This window comes from Oncorhynchus tshawytscha, linkage group LG15 (assembly GCF_018296145.1).
Source record: "Oncorhynchus tshawytscha isolate Ot180627B linkage group LG15, Otsh_v2.0, whole genome shotgun sequence".
Taxonomy (NCBI): Eukaryota; Metazoa; Chordata; class Actinopteri; order Salmoniformes; family Salmonidae; genus Oncorhynchus; species Oncorhynchus tshawytscha.
In genome coordinates this window covers 22242047-22268166 of record NC_056443.1, presented here as the reverse complement: position 1 = coordinate 22268166, position 26120 = coordinate 22242047, and the positions used below count along the sequence as shown (strand labels likewise).

Here is a 26120-nt window from a genome sequence, read left to right as displayed (position 1 = left end):
GTGTCACGCCCTGGTCAAAGTATTTTGTGTTTATCTTTATGTATTTGGTCAGGCCAGGGTGTGGCATGGGGTTTTTGTAATTGTGGTGTGTTTGTCTTGGGGTTTTGGTGGTGGTATTGGGATTGTAGCTTAGTGGGTTGTCTAGCAAGGTCTATGGCTGTCTGGAGTGGTTCTCAATCAGAGGCAGGTGCTTATCGTTGTCTCTGATTGGGAACCATATTTAGGCAGCCATATTCTTTGAGTTTGTCGTGGGTGATTGTCCTTAGTGTCCTATGTGTACTCGTTGTTAGTTTGCACCAGATAGGCTGTTTCGGTTTCGTTTATTGTTTTTTGTAAGTTCGTGTTTCTTTGTTATATTAAACATGGATCGCAATCGACACGCTGCAGTTTGGTCCGACTCTCCTTCATCACCACTAGAAAACCGTTACAGAATCACCCACCACCAACGGACCAAGCGGCGTGTCAACAGGCAGGAGCAGCCGAAAAGGAGATGCTCACCAAGGATTTCTGGTCATGGGAGGAGATCTTCGACGGGAGAGGACCCTGGGCTAAACCAGGGGAGTGTAGCCGCCCAAAGGAGCAACAGGAGAAGAGGCAACAGAGGCAGCAGCAGCAGGAGCAGCAGCAGCTACAGTGGGAGAGGTTGCACCACCTGGAGTTATGGACATGGGAGGAGGAATTGGACGGTAAAGGACCCTGGAATGAGCCTGGAGATTATTGTCGCCCCAAAGCCGAGCTGGAGGCAGCAAAAGCAGAGAGGCGGCATTATGAGGAGCTAGCACGGCAGAGCGGATGGAAGCCCGAGAGTCAGCCCCAAAAATTTCTTGGGGGGCTTACAGGGAGTATGGCTATGCCAGGTAGGAGACCTGCGCAAACTCCTGTGCTTACCGGGGGCTGGAGAGACCGGGCAGGCACCGTGTTATGCTGTGGAGCGCACGGTGTCTCCAGTGCGGGTGCACAGCCCGGTTCGGTATATTCCAGCTCCTCGTATCGGCTGGGCTAGAGTGGGCATCGAGCCAGGTAAGGTTGGGCAGGCTCGGTGCTCAAGAGCTCCAGTGCGCCTGCACGGTCCGGTCTATCCAGTACCACCTCCACACCCCAGCCCTCCGGTAGCAGCTCCCCGCACCAGGCTTCCTGTGCGTGTCCTCGATCCAGTACCACCAGTTCCAGCACCACGCACCAGGCCTTCAGTGTGCCTCGCCTGTTCAGCGCAGCCAGCGCTTTTCTCCTCTCCTGCGCTGCTGGAGTCTCCCGCCTGTTTAACGCAGCCAGAGCCTTCCTCCTCTACAGCGCTGCCGGAGCCTCCCGCCTGTTCAGCGCAGCCAGAGCCTTTCTCCTCTACAGCGCTGCCGGAGCCTCCCGCCTGTTCAGCGCAGCCAGAGCCTTCCTCCTCTACAGCGCTGCCGGAGCCTCCCGCCTGTTTAGCGCAGCCAGAGCCTTTCTCCTCTCCTGCGCTGCCGGAGTCTCACGCCTATCTAGCGCTGTTAGAGCTTTCCTCATCTCCAGCGCTGCCAGAGTCTTCCGCCTGTTTAGCGCAGCCAGAGCCTTCCTCCGACACAGCGCTGCAGGAGTCTCCCGCCTGTTCAGCGCAGCCAGAGCTGCCAGTCTGCATGAAGCAGCCAGAGCTGTCAGTCTGCATGGAGCAGTCAGAGCTGTCAGTCTGCATGGAGCAGCCAGAGCTGTCAGTCTACATGAAGCAGCCCGAGCTGCCAGTCTGCATGAAGCAGCCAGTCTACATGGAGCAGCCAGAGCTGTCAGTCTACATGAAGCAGCCCGAGCTGCCAGTCTGCATGAAGCAGCCAGTCTACATGGAGCAGCCAGAGCTGTCAGTCCGCATGGAGCAGCCAGAGCTGTCAGTCCGCATGGAGCAGCCAGAGCTGTCAGTCTGCATGGAGCAGCCAGAGCTGTCAGTCCGCATGGAGCAGCCAGAGCTGTCAGTCTACATGAAGCAGCCCGAGCTGCCAGTCTGCATGAAGCAGCCAGTCTACATAGAGCAGCCAGAGCTGCCAGTCTGCATGAAGCAGCCAGAGCTGTCAGTCTGCATGGAGCAGTCAGAGCTGTCAGTCTGCATGGAGGAGCCAGCGCTGTCAGTCTACATGAAGCAGCCCGAGCTGCCAGTCTGCATGAAGCAGCCAGTCTACATGGAGCAGCCAGAGCTGTCAGTCTGCATGAAGCAGCCAGAGCTGTCAGTCTGCATGGAGCAGCCAGTCTGCATGGAGCAGCCAGTCTGCACGGAGCTGTCAGTCTGCACGGAGCTGTCAGTCTGCACGGAGCTGTCAGTCTGTAAGGAGCTGCCAGTCTGTAAGGAGCTGCCAGTCTGCAAGGAGCTGCCAGTCTGCAAGGAGCTGCCAGTCAGCACGGAGCCGCCAGAGCGGTCAGTCTGTAAGAAGCCGCCAGAGCTGTCAGCCTATATGGAGCAGCTAGTGCCGCCAGTCTGCCCAGCGCCGCCAGTGCCCCCAGTCTGCCCAGCATCGCCAGTCTGCCCAGCGCCATCAGTCTGCCCAGCATCGCCAGTCTGCCCAGCATCGCCAGTCTGCCCAGCACCGCCAGTCTGCCCAGCACCGCCAGTCTGCCCAGCGTCGTCAGTCTGCCCAGCACCGCCAGTCTGCCCAGCACCGCTAGTCTGCCCAGCGTCGCCAGTCTGCCCGGCGCCATCAGTCTGCCCAGCACCGCCAGTCTGCCCAGCACCGCTAGTCTGCCCAGCGTCGCCAGTCTGCCCGGCGCCATCAGTCTGCCCAGCGCCAGTCTGCCCAGCATCGCCAGTCTGCCCAGCACCGCCAGTCTGCCCAGCGTCGTCAGTCTGCCCAGCGTCGTCAGTCTGCCCAGCACCGCCAGTCTGCCCAGCACCGCTAGTCTGCCCAGCGTCGCCAGTCTGCCCGGCGCCGCCAGTCTGCCCGGCGCCGCCAGTCTGCCCGGCGCCGCCGGTCTGCCCAGCATCGCCAGTCTGCCAGACTCTTCCAGATCTGCCAGTCAGCCAGACTCTTCCAGATCTGCCAGTCAACCAGACTCTTCCAGATCTGCCAGTCAACCAGACTCTTCCAGATCTGCCAGTCAACCAGACTCTTCCAGATCTGCCAGTCAACCAGACTCTTCCAGATCTGCCAGTCAACCAGACTCTTCCAGATCTGCCAGTCAGCCAGGATCTGCCAGTCAGCCAGGATCTGCTGAAACCACCAGCCAGCCAGGAGCTGGTAGATCTATCTACCTGCCTGAGCTTCCTCTCACTCCTGAGCTTCCTCTCACTCCTGAGCTTCCTCTCACTCCTGAGCTTCCTCTCACTCCTGAGCTTCCTCTCACTCCTGAGCTTTCTCTCACTCCTGAGCTTTCTCTCACTCCTGAGCTTTCTCTCACTCCCTGAGCTTTCTCTCACTCCCGAGCTTTCAGTCCCGAGCTGCCTCGGTCCCGAGCTGTCCTTCAGTCCCGATCTGTTCCTCAGTCCAGTGGGGTTCTGGGTGAGGACTACTAGGCCATGGTCGGCGGCGAGGGTGGACTATCCAGGGACGAAGGGAGAGGGGACTAAGACATTAAAGGAGTGGGGTCCACGTCCCGCGCCGGAGCCGCCACCATGGACAGACGCCCACCCGGACCCTCCCTATTGTTTTGAGGTGCGTTCGGGAGTCCGCACCTTAGGGGGGTTCTGTCACGCCCTGGTCAAAGTATTTTGTGTTTATCTTTATGTATTTGGTCAGGCCAGGGTGTGGCATGGGGTTTTTGTAATTGTGGTGTGTTTGTCTTGGGGTTTTGGTGGTGGTATTGGGATTGTAGCTTAGTGGGTTGTCTAGCAAGGTCTATGGCTGTCTGGAGTGGTTCTCAATCAGAGGCAGGTGCTTATCGTTGTCTCTGATTGGGAACCATATTTAGGCAGCCATATTCTTTGAGTTTGTCGTGGGTGATTGTCCTTAGTGTCCTATGTGTACTCGTTGTTAGTTTGCACCAGATAGGCTGTTTCGGTTTCGTTTATTGTTTTTTGTAAGTTCGTGTTTCTTTGTTATATTAAACATGGATCGCAATCGACACGCTGCAGTTTGGTCCGACTCTCCTTCATCACCACTAGAAAACCGTTACACGGGGTCCGGAAAACTTTCCGAATGCACTGTATCTGTCCATTTAGGGGAACCTTTTTGGCTCTAGAGCATCAAAGCCAAAATGTTTGCATTACCTCTTTAATTGAAGTTTGTTCTCTATGCTTCTCCTATCATGGTCTCCAGTGGCCGTAGTAAAGTAAAAGCAATTCAATTTGTTTGAATAAAAATTGATATTTTCTTGATTTCATTTAAACATTATTTCCTGTGGAGGCTACAAAAGAGTGCACAAGTTTATCTTTGAGAGAAAGTGTATGGGACAGCAAAAGCAATAAATAAATGATAAGGCAAGAAGTACACAGGCGGAAAAAAAAGCCATTTGAGCAACTTAAGCCCGGAGGCATTTTCAGTCATAGACAAGAAAGCCAGACAAGCTCCGAGCAAAATGGAGCTGGAAAAACATTCTTTCACACTCAGAGAGATGGGAGTTGCGGAAAAGTGTTGATAACAAAAATATAAAGAAAGGGACTTAAAGAAAGAAAGAAAAAAGAGACAGGGTTTATCGAGACAGAGTTGAGTGGTAGTGGGTGATTTGGACATTTGTTGCAGCTTAGCACAGTGCACGATAGATAGTGAGGTCATAGGAGGTGTTGGACAGTAAGTAACTGGTGCTCTCTACTTCTGTCATATAATGGTCAAGGTGCACAGTAGGCTAGAGATGTATGAAAATAAGATGTTTTGACCTTAAATTAATTTAATTCAAAAAACGTTATTGATCCCCATAGGGCAAATAGGATTTGTCACCGGTGTAGAATGCATACAGTGATTAAAACGCATACAACAGATAGGTGACGTTTTTACAGGATCAGCCATAGCAGTACAGTGCCCCTGGAGCAAATTAAGTTTAAGTGCTTTGCTCAAGGGCACATTGACAGATTTTCACATAGACGGCTTGGGTATTCGAACAAGCAACCTTTCGGTTAATGGCCCAAAGCTCTAACTGCAAGGCTACCTGTTGCCTGAGCACTGATGGCTGTCGGAACAAGTACAATACATTATGTCAATGGCATCAACAGAATAAATATAATTTAACATCTTGCAAACTAGTAGTGTTGTTATGATAACAGATGTTTTACCTCAAAACCAATTCCAGGTTTAGTATCATGATACCAAAACGATACTCAATACCAAAATGATATTTGATAACAAAACGATACCACAGCAAAATAAAAAAAAATATTAGGTAAAGACACAGAATAACCACTGGGCCTATTTATTTATTTTTTACATTTAACAATATGTTGATAACTGGTAGAACAAATCAAAATAAATGGAATATCTTCTATTCTATATTAAATTTCTTGCAAAAATAAAACACTGTGTTAAATAATAGAAGAATACCCTACATTTTCCAGATGTGAAACCATATCTGATGCTTTTTTTTTACAATTACATCTAAGCTGTTTTAAAATGTAATTTAATACATATCAGGGTTAATTTACTAATCTACGATTCATAAAAGTAGCTTTTTTGTCTTAAATTAAGGTTAGGATTAGGTATAAGGTTAGCGGTGTGGTTAAGGTTAGGTTTAAAATCACAATTTAAGAAAATTAATTATAGAAATAGGCGGGGTTTGTGACTTTGTGGCTGTGGTAACTACTGACAACCCTGCTGGCTGGCTAGTGGCTACTGCTAGCAAGCCTAGACAAACGTGAAGTAGAATACTAAATACTAAATACTAAATACTAAATACTGTATATTGCTGTCAAGTTATCAGTGCATTTCACATTACTTTGGGTTGTGTAATCATATTATAATGCTAACATGAATGTCATGCTGAATATATGTTGGTGTCTTTGTCACTCAAAAATAATAAAAATTTAGTCTAATAATTACAACGTTACAATGCAAATCTAACGTGTAAAATGTGTCCTTTATGTCATTTTGGAACTAAATCTCCCTTGCGCTGCACTGCTTTTGTCACATTTTGCTTAATAGTTTATGTGGGCTGGTCCTCATCTCCTCTGTAATCAAAGTATTCCCATAGTTCGCTTCTGCAGACAGTTTTGTCAACAAGCTGCGGGCGTAGAGGTATGATGTTTTCATCAGAAGAAGCCATGCTGCCGGCTATGCATATTCATGGCGTGAGGCTAGTATCATAGCATCTCTCTCCGTTTAATACCAGCAGTTGACGTCAACAACCTTTACCAAATTTTCAAAAATGGATTACAATAATGAAATGTATCCACCAATCCAAAGAAAGGATAGGCGGAAGCTATAAAGTCTGCCGGGCCGCTTTGTGGACAACGGCTCCTATTGTTAGGGCGGAGAGACATGTATCTGGTCAGTATATCCATAAACTTTGTTACTACTGCTCACTGAGAAGATTCAGACAAAATACTAGACAGACTCAATGCTCTCAATCCATGTATGACGTGAGACACACGGAAGTACCGAAAGTAAAAACAATTCTAGTACCGAACTATGTTCTAGTATCGAAAAAGTACAGACGTTTCGGTGTACTGTGTAAACACTACAACCTACGTAGAACTTATCATAGGATAAATATATAATAATAACCAGTGTTATTACTTTTTATATGATTTGAAAGTACATGGAATTACACAGGAACAATAGCTTTTGTCCCTGACTCATTTTGTGACAATAATATAACTATATACATATAAATAATGCCAAGAGTGTGCAAATCTGTCATCAAGGCAAAGGGTGGCTACTTTGAAGAATCTTAAATATAATATATATTTTGATTTGTTTAACACCTTTAATACGATACAGCCCAAGACCTCTCTCTCTCTGCCCATTGACTACTTCGCTGTGATGTCAAGCTGTTTCACCCAAAATTTCCTGAGTGAGATGCCAATGCTTTTCCAATCAGCTTCCTTGTGTGTTGCTGCCGAGGTTAAAATTGAACCAAAATGAATGTACACAGAATAAGGGCTGTCTCAATTGCCGGGATAAACGGGGATTCGAGTGACACTTCCTTGAATTCGTAAACACTCTGTGGCTTATACTGTTCATAAACTCAACAGGGGGATTAAGATTCTCTCTCTCTCGATTTGAGATATGTTTTTCTCAGTGAAGGTCACCAGGGACTCATGTCAACATACTCCGGACACATGGAAATGATAGTGTTTAAGGACATGTACAGTGGCTGGGCTCCCTTGGGCCATTGTGCTCTAGCCATCAGATGCATGGTATGGATATGAATCATATTCCTACCATTTCAGTAAAAACACATCCACTTAAAACGATCACTGCACTGTTGGGGAAGATATTGTTCTTGGCCATGTTTGAACTAAGTTGACACATTTTGAGAGCACTATTGGAAAAATGCCTTGTCTAGGTTTTTTTTCTTCCAATGTAACAGTTACTATACTTAATATGGTGTTGTTTGTCCTCAAGCAACCATTGTTTTAAACTGAGAGGACATGCACCTGAACAAGGAAATACAGAAATACTCTCTGTCGGCCACTTTTATTGCAAACACCTGAGGTGTTTGATGTAACATTTAAGGTGTTAGCTAAAAGGGGCAGTTCAGTATTTTACAACTTTATGTTAAATGGTTCCTCACTCTGAAAGTAGTCTATTGGCTACAATGGACTACACCATGGTTTTAAACACCCACTACAAACATCAGCTAACTTGTAAGCTAAAAGCAATGGGAGTTATGGGAAACAGTTTAATTCAGATTGAGGAACCATGCATCTTACATTAAGTTGTGAAATACTGAACTTCCCCTTTAATACCCTTAAGCCTGTTAAAAACAAATACGCATTATGTATTGGATATTACTCAACAACATTTGCTAAATCAACTTCTTATTCCCTCATTTAGTTACCTTTGGATGTGAATCCGGCAGAGACATTTGGATTAGTGGGGAGAACTACAGAAGATGCATTACATGTGATTGATGAGGTTGGTGTGGTAGTTATTTACCATCTGAAAGGATAGTAGGCCTACATGGAAATCTAGTAACATTCAGTATGTGTCACCCACACAGTAACCCCTATAATTCTCACTGTATGGAAATATCAAGACAGGTCTATTGAGCAATTGCATGATAATGGATAGAATCATATCAATTTGTTGTCTTCAAGTCAATAAATTAAGTACTACACTGCCATTTTCTGATCATTTGTTGTTGTAATAACACCCTTCACCAATACAGGTGAACAAGTTGCAGAACTCAATGCTGTTCAAGTCCGCTAACACGCTGGATTTCAGAGCGGATGCGTTAGGTAGTCTGAACATGCTACTATGTGGCAAAGCTCCAGACTCCAACTCCAGAAATACCACCATGAATTTCTCTGCTTCTGGACTGATGAGGAATTACACAGAAAACAGTGAATTATCTGATTCCAGGAACCGCAGTTCCAGTAAGTATTGTTAATAGTTCACAATACCTTCTTGACCTATGAAAATATTTTAAAAAACAAGTACTGTCAAACTGTCATAACAGTTTTGGTGTTGTTCTCTACTTGATGATACACTATGAAGCAGACACAAAATGTTATATATTTGTGACACTAAATGGTTCTTATATTTTTATTTGATACAGTGTATTGTATTGTCGTATAGTCACCTCCCAGTAAGCCAAAATTGGTTCTGTGAAAGTTCCCAGAACATTTAATTTAATTGTGGTAAAGGAGTAAGAAACATTCCCTCCAAAAGTTATAATAAACACAACATCTGTCCAGTTGTGTAGACAATTATACAATGTTTATATTAGGGTGCAAAAAAACATTCCTCTGATGTTCAACAGAACATCTTTCTTTGTGGGGACAATACTAAAAATAGGTTCCCAAAACACAAAATAGTTGATGACCTTCATACAATGTTTGTATAGGAGGTCACAAAACTTTCCCTCAATGTTCCTTGACAATGTTAGTCCTTAAAACAGTAAATTATATTGTACTGTAAAGGAATTTTGTTGTTCAACAGTCCATGTGGAAACGCATATGGGAATTGTGATATTCATAGACGTTTTCGAACATTTTAAAATAATTATATATTGTCGATCCATTGATTCTTAAACAATATCAAGCCTTGAAATAGCGTATTATTATTGTGAAAAGGGTTCTTCGATCAGTTGTTCTGTCAAACAGCTAGCCATGTTGTGTAATGTACAGCACATATACACAGCACAGACATGGCACTGAACCATGTTCAGAAATGACATTCATGAATGCTTCAAAGGTCACATTTGTCAAATGGAATGTATATAATTCCTGTGAACACTGATGATTTGTTTTTAAAAAAAATAGGCTGCAATAGGCTTCCTCCAAAGACAACAAATCCATTTAGTTGTTATGGTTTTCTTCCTCCTCTTCCTCTGAAGAGGTAAAACAGGGATCGGACCAAAACGCAGTGTGGTTATTCATAAACATCTTTAATGAAAGATGAAAATACGAATAGTATACAAAAACAATAACCGTGAAAAACCAAAACAGCCCTATCTGGTGCAACAAACACAGAGACAGGAACAAGAAACAATCACCCACGAAATACTCAAAGAATATGGCTGCCTAAATATGGTTCCCAATCAGAGACAACGATAAACACGTGCCTCTGATTGAGAACCACTGTTGGCAACCATAGACTTACCTAGACTACTCTACTAAACACAACCCCATCAATCTACAAAAACCCCTAGACAAGACAAACACATAATTCACCCATGTCACACCCTGGCCTGACCAAAATAATAAAGAAAACACAAAATACTAAGGCCAGGGCGTGACATTAGTACAACAGTTACCTGCTAGGCATACACATGTGGTTGCTAACAACATGAAATAAATATGTAGACCGTTTCTTGGGTTTCTGTTTTCCCGACAAACGGGTGCTTTAAAATGCAGAGCCCTTGACTGTTCTGTTTATTGATTTATTCAGAGAGTTAAAGTTTTTTAAGGTCTGAAGATGCCAAACTAAAAACCCAGAGAGTCAGAGGTCATTCAATTCATCAATAATAAAAAAGCAGTTTCTGTCTAAAGAGAAAAGACGAACAAGGGAAATACATAAACTAATAGCACAGTTAGTTAGCAATAAAAATGATACTACTGTCACGTATACAGAGCTTGAGGTCACCAGACTGATCATTATTACACACACCTGTCAACATTATTACGCGCACCAGCACCTCATCAGATTCACCTGGACTCCATCACCTGCCTCAGCTGGCTCGTCGGGCTCCCATGCCTCAGCTGGCTCGACGGGTTCCCGCGCCTCAGCAGAGGCAACTGCCCCGCTCCTGGGTCCTGGGATCGTCCCTCTGGTCGGTCTCCTGCGGCCGGAGCCACGCATCAGTGAGGGGATACTGTCACGTATACTCCCTCTCTGTGCGCTATTACGCACACCTGTCACAATCGTTACTTGCACCAGCGCCTCATCAGACTCTCCTTGACTCCATCACCTTCCAGATTACCTTCCCTATATACACCGCTCAAAAAAATAAAGGGAACACTAAAATAACACATCCTAGATGTGAATGAATGAAATATTCTTATTAAATACTTTTTTCTTTACATAGTTGAACGTGCTGACAACAAAATCACACAAAAATTATCAATGGAAATCAAATTTATCAACCCATGGAGGTCTGGATTTGGAGTCACACTCAAAATTAAAGTGGAAAACCACACTACAGGCTGATCCAACTTTGATGTAATGTCCTTAAAACAAGTCAAAATGAGGCTCAGTAGTGTGTGTGGCCTCCACGTGCCTGTATGACCTCCCTACAATGCCTGGGCAAGCTCCTGATGAGGTGGCGGATGGTCTCCTGAGGGATCTCCTCCCAGACCTGGACTAAAGCATCCGCCAACTCCTGGACAGTCTGTGGTGCAATGTTGGTGGATGTTGGTGGATGGAGCGAGACATGATGTCCCAGATGTGCTTAATTGGATTCAGGTCTGGGGAACGGGCAGGCCAGTCCATAGCATCAATGCCTTCGTCTTGCAGGAACTGCTGACACACTCCAGCCACATGAGGTCTAGCATTGTCTTGTATTAGGAGGAACCCAGGGCTAACCGCACCAACATATGGTCTCACAAGGGGTCTGAGGATCTCATCTCGGTACCTAATGGCAGTCAGGCTAACTCTGGCGAGGACATGGAGGGCTGTGCGGCCCCCCAAAGAAATGCCACCCCACACCATGACTGACCCACTGCCAAACCGGTCATGCTGGAGGATGTTGCAGGCAGCAGAACATTCTCCACGGTGTCTCCAGACTCTGTCACTTCTGTCACATGTGCTCAGTGTGAACCTGCTTACATCTGTGAAGAGCACAGGGCGCCAGTGGCAAATTTGCCAATCTTGGTGTTCTCTGGCAAATGCCAAACGTCCTGCACGGTGTTGGGCTGTAAGCACAACCACCACCTGTGGACGCCGGGCCCTCATACCACCCTCATGGAGTCTGTTTCTGACCGTTTGAGCAGACACATGCACATTTGTGGTCTGCTGGAGGTCATTTTGCAGGGCTCTGGCAGTGCTCCTCCTGCTCCTCCTTGCACAAAGGCGGAGGTAGCGGTCCTGCTGCTGGGTTGTTGCCCTCCTACGGCCTCCTCCACGTCTCCTGATGTACTGGCCTGTCTCCTGGTAGCGCCTCCATGCTCTGGACACTACGCCGACAGACACAGCAAACCTTCTTGCCACAGCTCGCATTGATGTGCCATCCTGGATGAGCTGCACTACCTGAGCCACTTGTGTGGGTTGTAGACTCCGTCTCATGCTACCACTAGAGTGAAAGCACCGCCAGCATTCAAAGTGACCAAAACATCAGTCAGGAAGCATAGGAACTGAGAAGTGGTCTGTGGTCACCACCTGCAGAACCACTCCTTTATTGGGTATTGCTAATTGCCTATAATTTCCACCTGTTGTCTATTCCATTTGCACAACAGCATGTGAAATTTATTGTTAATCAGTGTTGCTTCCTAAGTGGACAGTTTGACTTCACAGAAGTGTGATTGACTTGGAGTTACATTGTGTTGTTTAAGTGTTCCCTTTATTTTTTGGAGCAGTGTATGTCACCCCCTTTGGTTCTTTCCCTAGTCGTTATTGTTTCTGTTTCAGTGTTTCATGTCTATACGCTACTCATGTTTCTAGTTTTTTTCCTTGTGTTATTTATTATTAAAGCCACTCCCTGTACTTGCTTCCCGATTCCCAGCGTACACGTTACAACTACGGAGATCCAAAGATCTAAAGGAAAACAAAAATAAGTGATTCAAGATTCAACAACGGTCTAATGTAGTCTATTACAAACTGGATGGAATATGGAGTAAAATTCTTCAACACAAGAACACTACCAAAAATAATTTGAAGAAACTCGTTACTAAAGATGTCATCTATGATTCTCTAAATTATATTTTAAAGAGGAAGCTAAATATTTTAAGCAGATGCTCTCTTTTCCGTCTCATTCTCACCCTCTGAATGACAATTACTGTAAGGAATTCTTTAAAAAAAAAAAATGAAAATGAACAAGTGTACGGAAAGATTAGTGCAAATGCCAAATTACAGAGGAATAACTTTTTGAGGCTATTAAATCCTTTTGGTCTGGAATAACCCCAGGGCTTGATGGCATACCGGTAGAGAGCAGACACATGCACATTTGTGGTCTGCTGGAGGCCTTTGATAAAGTAAGGTTAGATTTTATTTATAAATGCCGTGATTTTTAACATTTCTGTGATTCTCTTATAAAATGAGTAAAAGAAACGTATCTCAACCCCAAGTGTAAAATAGTAAATAGCGGCTACTCCTCAGAGAGTTTTGAAGTGTCAAGAGGAGGTTAACAAGGTTGTCCGCTGTCACCATATCTATTTGTTAAGGCCATCAAAATGCTAGCTATTAAAATCAGATCAAATAACTTTAGAGGATTAGAAATCCAAGGCTTAAAAACAAAGGTGTCCATATATGCCGATGACTCAAGTTTTATATTAAGTCCACAAGATAGATCCCTGCAATGTCTCATTGACGGTGTACATAACTTTGCTGGACTCTCTGGACTAAAACTTAATTAACATAAGTGTACAATATTATGTATTAGATCTTTAAAAATACAGCTTTTACATTACCCTGCAGTTTACCTATAAAATAGGCTGATGGTGAAGTAGATATAGTTGGCATTCATATCACCTAATATATAAATGAGCTCTCCACAATGAATTTCATTAGAAAACTTGCAAAAATAGACAAGATCCTGCAACCTTGGAGAGGTAAATACCTGTCCTTTTATGGAACAATTACACTAATTAACTCCTTAGTCATATCTCAGTTTACTCACTTACTTATGGCGCTGCCAACTACTGATTATTCGTTTTTCAAATCATATGAGCAAAAAATATTTAGCTTTTTCTGGGATGCTAAACAAGACAAATAAAGCGCGCCTATCTGTATAATGAATATGAACTGGGTGGGTTTCGGTTATAAAATATAAATGCTCTAAACCTCTCTCTAAAAGTTTCACTTATCCAAATGGTTCTCAAATAGATTACTAAGAAAAACTCATCCATTGTTTAAAAATTGCCATTTTGCCTTTGTGCAGATTGCCATGTCTATTTCGATTAATAGAAAATAAAACTTTTTTCAAAGTATCTCTCTTTTACAAACAAGCATTGCAGAGCTAGCTAAATTTTCAATTTCACCCCCCTCAAAAGAGAACAAATAGTACAACAAATATTATGGCTGAACTCAAATGTGCTGGTTGATAAAAGAACTGTATTTATGGAAAAGCTCTTTGAAAAGGGTGTTTTGTTTGTAAATTATATTGTAAATTGGAATGGTAGAGTTCTGTCTTTCATGGAATTATCAGAATTGTATGGAAAGGGCTGCTCAATCCAAGATTACAACCAATTGATTACAGCATTACCCCAAAAATGGAGGAGGCCGGTGGTCAGTGGGAGGAAGTCGGTGGTCAGTGGGAGGATGTAGGGAATATGTCTCTTCCCAATATAAAGGATCAAAACTGGCGGAGGAATAAAAATAGCATAAATAGGAAAGTTTACCAGTTTCATTTGAGGACGAGGATGTTGACAGCTGTGCCGTACAGAATACAAACAAGTTGGGAAGTGATTTTTGATGTAACGATTCCATGCTACAGGGAGTATGAGTTGTATGAGGGGTATTGGGGGTGCGGAATGGAATTATTAAAATATATGTATATTTGGGGGTGGGGGGTGGTTTCGGATGGTTGAGGAGCAACTCTTGGAGAACTGTTGGGAGGGGGATCTTGGAAGGCTGGTGGCCTGGCGGTTGTGAGCTTGGGCCGGTGGCTGATGGGTCGCTGGTTCGGGACTCCGTTTTTGGCCTTGTGGGAGATCTGTCGATTTGCCCTTGTGCAGGACGTTGACCTTAGTTGCTTCTGTGGGTCACTCTGGGTGGGAGTCTGTTAGATGACTAATGTGATGTAGACGTTGAGCGGCTTCACTGCAAGTAGATCATATGTTTTCAATATTCAACAGAACCCCCCCCCCAAAAAAAAAAAATCAGGGGTCTGACCCATCAAATCAAGCTATTTATTTACATTGCTGAGTTCCTCATTACACAAATGTTTGTCCCTCTGCTTACCACAGATCGCAATTTCTCAAGTGTGATGTCTTTGGAGTTATACTAATTAGGGACTGCACAATCCAATTCCATTAATTGCCTATTCGTTTGAGGATCCACAGAAAAAAATGAACGATTTTAATAAGCTTGACTCTTCCCAGGAATAAAGTTACACTCTAAAGTGGATTTGTGTGCTGGTGCCACTACAAATTAGTAAAACAATGCAGCAGCCATTTGAAATGAGCGCAAACACCTCTGCCGGCATGCTAATAGCTTTTCTTGCCTCTTTTTATTGTTATGTAAAGTAAATGGGTATGGAATAAACATTTGCAAGGCTCCAAGTGCACTCTGAGGAATATTAAAATAGAAACAATAAAGGCTAGAAAAGACATTTGGTAAATACTCAATTTTGTTATCCCTCCCAAATTAATTCATGATGGCACTCGGCACCATCCAATAGCATCATTAAGGAAAATAACAGTGTAATACATTTCTTTCCTTGGCAGTAAACAGTATTTTTGTTTAAAAGATTCTCCCACAATGAGATTAGCCCTTTCGATCGATCGTTTACAACCACCAATGTGCTGGAGAATCACATATCTATTCATTCGTAGAAGAAAATGTGTGTAGGCCATTGACATTTTTGATTTTGAAAGCCTATATAATACAGAATGACACATTCATTTAGCTGTTGTATTTTTATTGGTGTAGTTTTGTACAGGGTGGCTCTTTCTGTGAACTGGCATGATTGTAAAATATTGATTAGATTGATATTGTAGTTGTAGTACAGTGGCAGTGGAGCATTGTGTGTGTGTGTGTGTGTGTGTGTGTGTGTGTGTGTGTGTGTGTGTGCATGTGTGTTATGTGTGAGTGACAAAAGGAATTGTCTGTCTTTCACGTAAGAGAAATTCCTGCTTGAATGACACATATTCTAGAGAGTTCTATTTCAATGTTGGACGCAAGACATGTTTGTTGCGGGCAAGAGAAGCGGTGAAGTGAAGTGAGTGATGTGTGTGTTAGCCCAGTTAGGTAGGTGTGTGACTGACTGTGTGTGTGTGTGTGTGTGAGTTGTCTTGTTTCTGCGCTGTGCCGAGTTGATCCACTCTCCAGGGTACAACTCAAATTGATTAAATTTGCTAGGTAAGATGAGGGGCTGCCTAAACGCTCTAAGCAATTACTTGGCTGCAGCTCCCTGTGTAAAATATGGATTCAGTTCCTCACCGTTGTGTGATAAATCGGAACCTTTGGTCAGAATACGATGGTGAGTCACAGTTTTGGGGGAGATAAATATTCGTACAGATAAGAATGGGCGGAAGAGATTCATCCTGATGTCAATATTTATTGGACGGAAAGCTACAAGCCATGTGTCCCTGTGTACTTCCTGTCTAAGCAATGTGATTTTAGGAAATGACATCTGTGTGGTCGGGGGAAACAGCTGGCTGCAGTGAGGGCGGCCATTAGCTCTTGACAGAGTCTCCCCGGAGCACCTGTGTAGGGATTGCCGCAAGGCAAAAGGCAAACGTTTATCGCACATCCTGCACTGCAAATGGCCACTAAAACCTTTGACGGCGTGATAGGTAGCCAGCTGTGAAGAGAGCACTGTGGTAGAGGAGGTGGAACAGTCTTTTGGGTCGAGCTGACGAGCCAAGTGTAGACATACGCACCTGAGCCCAGACAGACGGACGGACAGAAACACAGAGCAGGACAGACCGTTAGACAAAGACGCAGTTACACATAGGACAGATGGACGGACAGACCACCATCAGAGAAGGACAGCCAGGCTGGCAGACAGACAGGCAGATACACAGAGATGCTGAGCAAGACAGACAGACACATCCGCACACCCCTAGAGAAACACACACAAATGAAGGTTGCAGCACCTGTCACTGTGCTGTTCCCTTAGATCTATGTCTCTGCATAACCTACAAAGCACTCCAACCGACCTAGCAGTATTCACATTGGCAGATTGGATAAATTAATAATGATCCCGCTGCAGCTGAGCATATTGACTTGTTTTCTCCCTCCGTGTTGAGAACTCCCCACCTCCTATGTATTCAGCTAGACTACCGTGCAAATGTCTTGCTCCATTCCTCTCTCCCCAGACATTGTGTTATTAGGTACACATTAATGGAGTCGTTTGGGGTCTTTGAAGTGTGGTAATTACATTAAATCCTCTGCATAGTGAAAAGTTAAAACTTGACCGATTGTGTCATATCGCCTGCTACTTCTATTATTAAAATGACTGTTTATTATCTCAGCAGTGACGTACTGGTTCGCTGTGATTGCCAGCAGATTTCTGGCGATCTTTGTAATTGTACTCTGTGGTTCATCCATTATATTCAGCATTCAGATTGTCCTTTCTCTAAACTAAGTCCCAAATGGTACCCTATTCCCTATATAGTGCAATACTTTTCAATAGGGCTTTGGTCAGAAGTAGTCCACTATAGGGAATAGGGTGCCATTTGGGATGGATATTTAATTTTAGGCTTCTAACCCTGAAACACAACAGATGAACAAACTTGCATTTTGATGGTAATTTTGATGGTAACAGATGGATAAAATGTGATGCCAACATAAAATGTTTTTGATGTTTGTTATTATCAAGATATCATTCATTTATCTTGTGTTGTATTGAGTAGTTTGGCCCATGTACTCGTTCAGACAGATTGCATTTTTCCATTTTGAAGTTATTAACAGGTGTATTCTCTCTCACCAGGTGCCTTCTGCAAAATATTGATTGATACTATTGAGGGAACTCCTGGCCTACATGTTTTCTGGAGTATGTTTCGGCCCCTAATCCAAGGGAAGGTCCTCTACACCCCTGACACACCTGCCACTCGGCTAATGGTGAAAGAGGTAAGTAAAAGAGAAACTCTTATTGTATGCACATCGGTTCAGGCGCTGGACCAGCAGAAAAAACATAAAAGTGAAATATGTCTGCAAGAGTCAATTTGAATAGAAGTCAGTGAAGAGAACTGAAAGTAAACTGATGTCTGCAACACTCATATCAGTGTCATGGACGTTTACACTAATTTCAGTGTCATGGACGTTTACACTCATTTCAGTGTCATGGACGTTTACATTCATGTCAGTGTCATGGACGTTTACTCTCATTTCAGTGTCATAGACGTTTACACTCGTATCAGTATCATGGACGTTTACTCTTGTATCAGTGTCATGGACGTTTACACTCGTATCAGTGTCATGGACGTTTACACTAATTTCAGTGTCGTGGACGTTTACATTCATGTCAGTGTCATGGACGTTTACACTCGTATCAGTATCATGGACATTTACTCTTGTATCAGTATCATGGACGTTTACTCTCATTTCAGTGTCATAGACGTTTACACTCGTATCAGTGTCATGGACGTTTACACTCGTATCAGTGTCATGGACATTTACACTCCATGACACTGATACGAGTGTAAACATCCATGACACTGATACAAGAGTAAACGTCCATGATACTGATACGAGTGTAAACGTCCATGACACTGAAATGAGAGTAAACGTCCATGACACTGACATAAATGTAAACGTTCATGACACTGACATGAATGTAAACGTCCATGACACTGAAATTAGTGTAAACGTCCATGACACTGAAATGAGAGTAAACGTCCATGACACTGACATGAATGTAAACATCATGTACGTTTACACTCGTATCAGTGTCATGTACGTTTACACTCGTATCAGTGTCATGGACGTTTACACTCGTATCAGTGTCATGGACGTTTACACTCGTATCAGTGTCATGGACGTTTACACTCGTATCAGTGGCATGGACGTTTACACTCATACTGTATCAGTGTCATGGACATTTATATTCATATCAGTGTCATGGACGTTTACACTCGTATCAGTGTCATTGACGTTTACACTCGTATCAGTGTCATGGACGTTTACACTCACACTGTATCAGTGTCATGGACGTTTACAATCGTGTCAGTGTCATGGATGTTTACACTCATATTAGTGTCATGGATGTTTACACTCATATCAGTGTCATGGACGTTTACACTTATTTCAGTGGCATGGACGTTTGCACTCATATCAGTGTCATAGACGTTTACACTCATATCAGTGTCATGGATGTTTACACTCATATCAGTGTCATGGACATTTACACTCATATCAGTGTCATGGACGTTTACACTCAAATCAGTGTCATGGACATATATACTCATTTCTGTGGCATGGGCGTTTACACTCATATCAGTGTCATGGACGTTTACACTCATACTGTATCAGTGTCATGGACATTTACACTCATTTCAGTGTCATAGATGTTTACACTCGTATCAATGTCATGGATGTTTACACTCGTATCAGTGTCATGGACGTTTACACTCATATCAGTGTCATGGACGTTTATTCTTTACACTTTATCAGTGTCATTTACTTTCATGTAGTACACTTACTCCCTAATATTTCCTAAAATGTACAAACCTGTTAAGTGACATTACTTGGGTGTCTATGTAAGTAGCTTGTACAATTAAAACTTTTGCCATTGTATCTATTTCCATATTTTCACTCCACAAATCAGTTGGCATTTACATTAGCTGGTAAATAAAAACGTGATGATATACGCTATGAACCCGTCTCCAAAAAAACAGCTAGGAAGAGGAGATGGAGAACACACTCGGGGGAGATGGAAAATGTAATGTATTTTTCATGAAGTTTCTTCCGAAATTAACATCATTTTGACAACGGCATAAACAAAACAAACAAATGTCGAGAAGCTGTAGGGAATTGGATGTGGAGAATATCCAGTGAGATAATGACTTCTAGCGGATCCACCAACTTCACAGTGACGGGCCGGTCTTGGCATAGGGGCCCGTCTTTACTCTCGGCACAGGCCGATTGTTTACATCTCAGTGCTCGGGATTAAATAACCCTGTTTACATTAGTCACAATGGGGGGTATATGAATCAGATGAGTCTCCTGGGGGTTAGGTGAAAGTACGAAGAAGCAGTATGTTCTCAAGGTCGGACTGGCTACAAAATAATTTAGATAGCACAGTGGGAATTCCATCAATTGGAGGACAAACAGATATGGCATTTTCTATTTTTTAATCACCATACTGTACATCTCTCTATCTTGTTTAAGGCAAATAGCACATTCAATGCATTGGCCATGATAAAAGAGCTGGCGGACGCTTGGGAGGATTTCGGACATCTTGTTTGGGACTACTTTCAAAATGGCCGCCAAGTCAATACACTGCGGGTAAGACTTATGACTCCTTCAATAGAAACACGGATATTTGATGTACTGTACTGCACTGGAGAGCTGGTTTACATGTATCCGATGTTAGACAAGGCTGAGTGACTTGTCATACATGCATCAGTGTCACAGTGTCTTATCTATGGTGACTATGTCTAATGTTAAAGTAACTGTACAGTGTTTCCAGATTTCTATGAAATATGAACTGCAATTAATTACAATATGAGTTAAATAGTTTTCCTTCCAAAAAATTGTAATTAAGTATGTTAAAAATCTATTTTTCTGTGTTGGGGTGGTGTGGACATAGCCCAACAACAGAACGGTGTGGGAGTATACTAGGGTTGAAGGGTGGGAACCACCAAGATTTCCCGGGATTTACAGCCTAAAACCACTCCCTTTTCCCGGGATAAATAACTGCGAGAAACCGGTAAATTATAATAAATTATTTATATAAACAGCATGGCGTGAAATGGAACTGTTAAATTATATGCCATGTCTAAATCTCGCTTCTCGTTGGCCTCTGCATGATGAATCAACACTCAGGGTGGGGACAGACAGTCTATCTCAGTATGGAGAACAGTTCACAATGCATGTAGACCTATCATCTCATTATGGTAACTTTTTTTATTGTGACAAGGAGGCCTACATTTGCTGCAGCATAGCCTATGCTACAGTAATATAAAGACTGAATGCTCGTTTAATTTACCCATCTCCATCTGGCTTTCAGGGGTCACCTTGTTTTTCATTTTACAGATGATAATTTTTTTAAACTACAGCTGCAGTTTTAAAACAGCTATCAAGCACTCTCCTGCCGTCTTTCTCTCTTTCCATCAACTCTAATCAAATTGCATCCAAAATAGATAATCCTGTTCTAAATTGATATATAGCCCTATATATAGACATCTTAGCCTACCTCTTTCACGTAATACATCCAATGCAGTATTAGCCCTATATTTAGCTAATTAATGATGGCTTATGCATAATATGCTTCTAACTTATAGCTTCTGTCTCTTGCGCAATACGCACACACCTGTGCTCTGCTGGCCTCTCAACCTCTTAAGGATCGGACCCTTTTTTTCAATTTTCTCCTAAAATGACATACCCAAATCTAACTGCCTGTAGCTCAGGACCTGAAGCAAGGATATGCATATTCTTGTTACCATTTGAAAGGAAACATTTTGAAGTTTGTGGAAATGTGAAATTAATGTAGGAGAATATAGCACATTAGATCTGGTAAAAGGTAATACAAAGAAAAAAACATGTTTTTTGTATTTTTTTGTACCATCATCTTTGAAACGCAAGAGAAATGTCCAAATGTAATATTCCAGGTTAGGCACAATTTCAATTTTGGCCACTAGATGGCAGCAGTGTATGTGCAACGTTTTAGACTGATTCAATGAACCATTGCATTTCTGGTCAAAATGCTGTATCAAGACTGCCCCAATGTGCCTAATTGGTTAATTAATACATTTTAAAGTTCATAACTGTGCACTCTCCTCAAACAATAGCATGGTATTCTTTCACTGTAATAGCTACTGTAAATTGTACAGTGCAGTTAGATTAATAAGAATTTAAGCTTTCTGCCCATATCAGATATGGCTATGTCCTGTGAAATGTTCTTGTTACTTACAAGCTCATGCTAATAACATTAGCCCATGTTAGCTCAACCGTCCCACAGGGGGGACACCGATCCTGTAGAGGATGCTCCTTAGCTCTTGGAGTCCCATGCAGGAAAAGCTAGACTAGAATAGCTTGCTGGACATTATATTTTTAGCATTTCTTATACCAATATACTATTCAAAGAGGGTCACAAGCTCTTTTTTGCTGAATGTTAAATACAGAAGCCAATTGAACTCATGAGTAGTTTGAAAGAAGAGCGAATGCACGATGGCTATAAGATATTTATTCATACCCATAACCATTCAATCTTCCTGAAGAGAAGTAAAAGCCTTCTGCATCTAATTGTATTCCTATATTATTCAAGGATGCCATTAGAATGATGAAGATAAGGACAACAAAACATATTTAATTTAACTGGTAAAAGCAAGGAAGGAGTGAAGCAACAATAGAGAGAGAAAGAGGAGGTAGGCTAATAACATTAGAGGAAATATTGTGAAAGGTATAGATGCGTCAGCCTGCTAATTATACAAACAGGCACTATTGTTTTCAAATATTTTATCAAACTCTCTAGCCTGTACCTGTAACTTTGTAGACCGCATGTGCGGCACCAGAATCGCAGGTTCACTTCTGCTTTATCATGGTTTGAATGATGTGCGTAATTCCAGTCCATATAATACAGTATAATACAATACAGTAATACAGTTCACACTCAAAAAGATTAGCCTAAAGGAGCTAGTTTAATTTATTTACCCAAGAGAGCACATCGCTAGCTATATATATATGGGCTTTTATGTTTTTATGCCTTATAATGCTTTTGAATGACACTTCTGGTTTTGGCAGGAAATACCGGTTTACCCGGGAGAAAAGGGATTTATTCTCGGGATGGAACATTTGTAAAATACTGTGTTTTTCAAGTGTTGTTTCTCCAATTAATGCTTTGGCCACAAATATGAGTACAGGACGAGTCAACAATATTATTTGGGTATTAGTTAACAGAATAGGAACGTTTAATGTAAGTGATAAATTAATCAAGTTGAAAAGAGCTTTAATATCCTTATCATTTTTTTGTAATAATCCTTGTCCACTTTCATTTTGAATGACGTACTGTACACAAGCCTTCCCGTCTGATGTTGAAAATATCCTCCTGCAGCAAGAAAGAAAGAGTATACTGTTTCCACTAGGAATATTTATCAACCTTTGAGAACTGCTTTTCTTACCTGATATCTCTCAACAATAGACTCCTACATTTCCCACCATAAAATGTTTTTAACACTAATTCAGCTGAAAAATATACATTTATTGTAGCATATGGAAATGGTGAAAAAGAAAGTAATTATGGGTAAGTGCTGCGTAACTTTCACCTCGGCAGTCAGGGAAGAGGATTAGCTTCCCTGTTCCCTTGAAGCTGACATTACTCCCGTGTCACCTGAAATGAGCTTATGGGCAGCTAGGGGAGAACATAGCCGAGCGCTCCATATAGCCAGGGTATTCATTACCCTAGCCCTAACCTTTACACAAATGGACCCGGCAATTCTCCTTTGTCTTCATTTTCTCCCTCCGAGTGGCGGCCGACCGGACTCCCCTCAGAATGGGTAGCTCTGCTGGTATGTCATCTTCTCCAGAGGTCTCTCAAGGTTTTGGCAACTTTCTACATTGATGGCAATCATGGCACAGCTGAGTTATCAGCCGAGCTGAAGAAAGAGAATCTCTTAAATCCCAAATGAACCCCTTGCCCCTAGACACAGAAAGGATCTAGGAGGATTGGATAGGTCTAAGCAATATTGTGAAAATTTCACCTTGTGTCACGCTCTGACCTTAGATATCTCTGTTTTCTTTATATTTTGGTTAGGTCAGGGTGTGACGAGGGTGGGTATGCTAGTTTTTGTATTGTCTAGGGGTTTTGTATGTCTAGGGCTTTGTAGGTCTAGGTATTTGTATGTCTATGGTAGCCTGATATGGTTCCCAATCAGAGGCATTTGTTTATCATTGTCTCTGATTGGGGATCATATTTAGGTAGACATTTTCCCTTTTGTGTTTGTGGGTTCTTTTCTACAGCAAGTTGTCTTTGTGCACTCATTTGTATAGCTTCACGTGTTGTTTTGTTATTTTGGTTAGTTTGTTCAGTGTTCATTCTTATAAGGCTGTGCCTTGGTCTGATTCATACGACGAACGTGACACCTTGACTGTCAAAGGGCAAGATGAAGTTACTACCAATTTGCTTACACCCATTCAATCCTTTCAGATCTACACATGTGCATAGGGGAGCGGGGACAGTTCAGATTAGGATAGGGAACTTCATGTTTACCAGCTTGATCTTAAGTGTTTCCCATAGCATTTACTGTAGCTATACAGCTATACTATGCTATTTTCTTGAATAATTCAGGACTTATGCCATTGAGAAAGCAGTAAAATAAAATCAGTAAGATAAATGACAAATTCAAACCTAACAAGGAAATTTCCAATACTATTTCAGTAAAAGCACTATTCTCAAACTCTACCATTGTAACTACTCATCCCGGATCCGGGAGCGTAAACATCAACGGACACTAATTAGCATAACGCAATGGACATAAATATTACTAGAAAATATTAATATTCATGAAATCACAAGTGAAATATATTGAAACACAGCTTAGCCTTTTGTTAATCACCCTGTCATCTCAGATGTTGAAAATATGCTTTACAGCCAAAGCAAGACAAGCATTTGTGTAAGTTTATCGATAGCCTAGCATAGCATTATGCCTAGCTAGCAGCAGGCAACCTGGTCACGAAAATCAGAAAAGCAATCAAATTAAATCGTTTACCTTTGATTAGCTTCAGATGTTTTCACTCACAAGACTCCCAGTTAGATAGCAAATGTTATTTGTGTAGCCGAAATAACTCCGTTAGTTCTTCACGTTTGGCTGAGAATTCGACGGGAAATTGCGGTCACGACCACGCCGAAAAATATTCCAAATTAGCTCCATAATATCGACAGAAACATGGCAAACGTTGTTTATAATCAATCCACAAGGTGTTTTTCAAATATCTATTCGATAATATATAAACCGGGACAGATGGCTTCTTAGTAGGAAAGAGAGAAACAATGGCCGCATTTGTCCTTTACGCACAAAACACTCTGAGAGACTTCAGCTGACCACTGACGCAATGTTGACGTTCAGGCTCATTTTTCAAAATAAAAGCCTGAAACTATGTATTGTAACACTAGACACATTAGGAAAGCCATAGAAAAAGGAATCTGGTTGATATCTCATTCACTGCTCAATAGGGACGCATAGGCACACAGAGGTTTCTAAATAAGAGTCACTTCCTGATTGGATTTTTCTCAGGCTTTCGCCTGCAATATCAGTTCTGTTATACTCACAAACAATATTTTTACAGTTTTGGAAACTTTAGATTGTTTTCTATCCTAAGCTGTCAATTATATGCATATTCTAGCATCTTGTCCTGACAAAATAGCTCATTTACTTAGGGAATGTTATTTTTCCAAAAATGAAAATAGTGCCCCCCAGATTCAATATTACTAGTTCAAAAAACTATAGGTTTACAACATCAATTCAACATTACATTACAGTAAAATAGCAACTGATTATTAACAGTTGCCATTTAGTAGATGCCAAACCAGTGACCATCTTGCAAAATGTCAAGCAGAAATTATTATTAGAAAATGCTAAGGAGGGCTGGTTTGAGTTTTCTTTGGCTGTTGGTAGTCTGTTTTCGTTCGAAGACCTTCTCATGTCGGATAATGACATTTGACACGTGGACGCCAAGGTTAAATGGCATATATGCAACAATCTGGCCCAAATGTCACTGAACGTTAAGAGTAGTAGAACATATATGCCATGTTTAAACAATTGAATTTCAGTGACCCCTTACAAATATTATTTACTCTAAAATAAAGACACTGCATTGTTTACAAAACATCTCTCTGCATGTTACAGATGTACCTCTTCAAACCTAAATTAAGTATTCCATTCTCACTGACACAGACTGGTTGAACTGATTTTTCGAAAAGGTCAGGAGAAACATGGAGATGACATCATTTGACACTTTGACCCCATGCTAAACGGAATGTCATTCCCAAAGTGATAAACTTAGAAATGCAACTGAACACATTGCTCAGAATATGTTTGAGGCGTTTGTATGTGTGCGTTTCCAGCATGTTTTGACTTCAAATTATGCACACTACATTATGAGCAGACCATGTTCAATTTATGAAGTTATACAATACAACACTGCAATTATCGTGTTATTACACTGTTGCAATTTCATGGTTGCCAGCATACTGTATGTACCGTACAAAGCACACTGAGTGGAGCAGTCCCAGACAGACGGAAAGTCTGCATCCTATCCCCTTTATAGTGCACAACTTTAATCTGGGCCTATAGGGATCTAATTGAAAGAAGTGCCCTATATAAGGAATAGGGTGCAATTTGGGACGCAGACCAAAGTGTTTTAAACAAACCTGTACCAGGGAACGTACAGTACCTGCGTAGGAAGCTTTTATGTAAGGACGCCCCAGTGTTCTACACCAGAGGAATAGGCGGCCGTTAGCTTTTTTTAAACAGCACGAATAGGGCTGTAACAGCAAGGTCGTTTGCATCTAGATTAGCACATCTCTTCGTTAACTCTCTGAGTGCCGAGCGAAATCATGGCACGAGGCTCAAGCCAAGCTGACAGTGAAGAGTTAAC

The 26120-nt window shown here is 42.3% G+C and overlaps 1 protein-coding gene across 1 annotated transcript in view; it reads left to right on the top strand.

The window, feature by feature from the left end:
- Positions 1 to 16653: 16653 nt before the first annotated feature.
- The window catches only part of LOC112232763 (phospholipid-transporting ATPase ABCA1-like), a 223467-nt gene continuing 214000 nt past the window's right edge, over positions 16654 to 26120 (top strand). The window contains exons 1-3 of the mRNA XM_024399987.2: positions 16654 to 16696; positions 17296 to 17435; positions 19695 to 19811. Of these exons, the coding sequence (XP_024255755.2) occupies positions 16654 to 16696; positions 17296 to 17435; positions 19695 to 19811 (300 nt within the window). The remainder of the gene's footprint in view (positions 16697 to 17295; positions 17436 to 19694; positions 19812 to 26120) is intronic.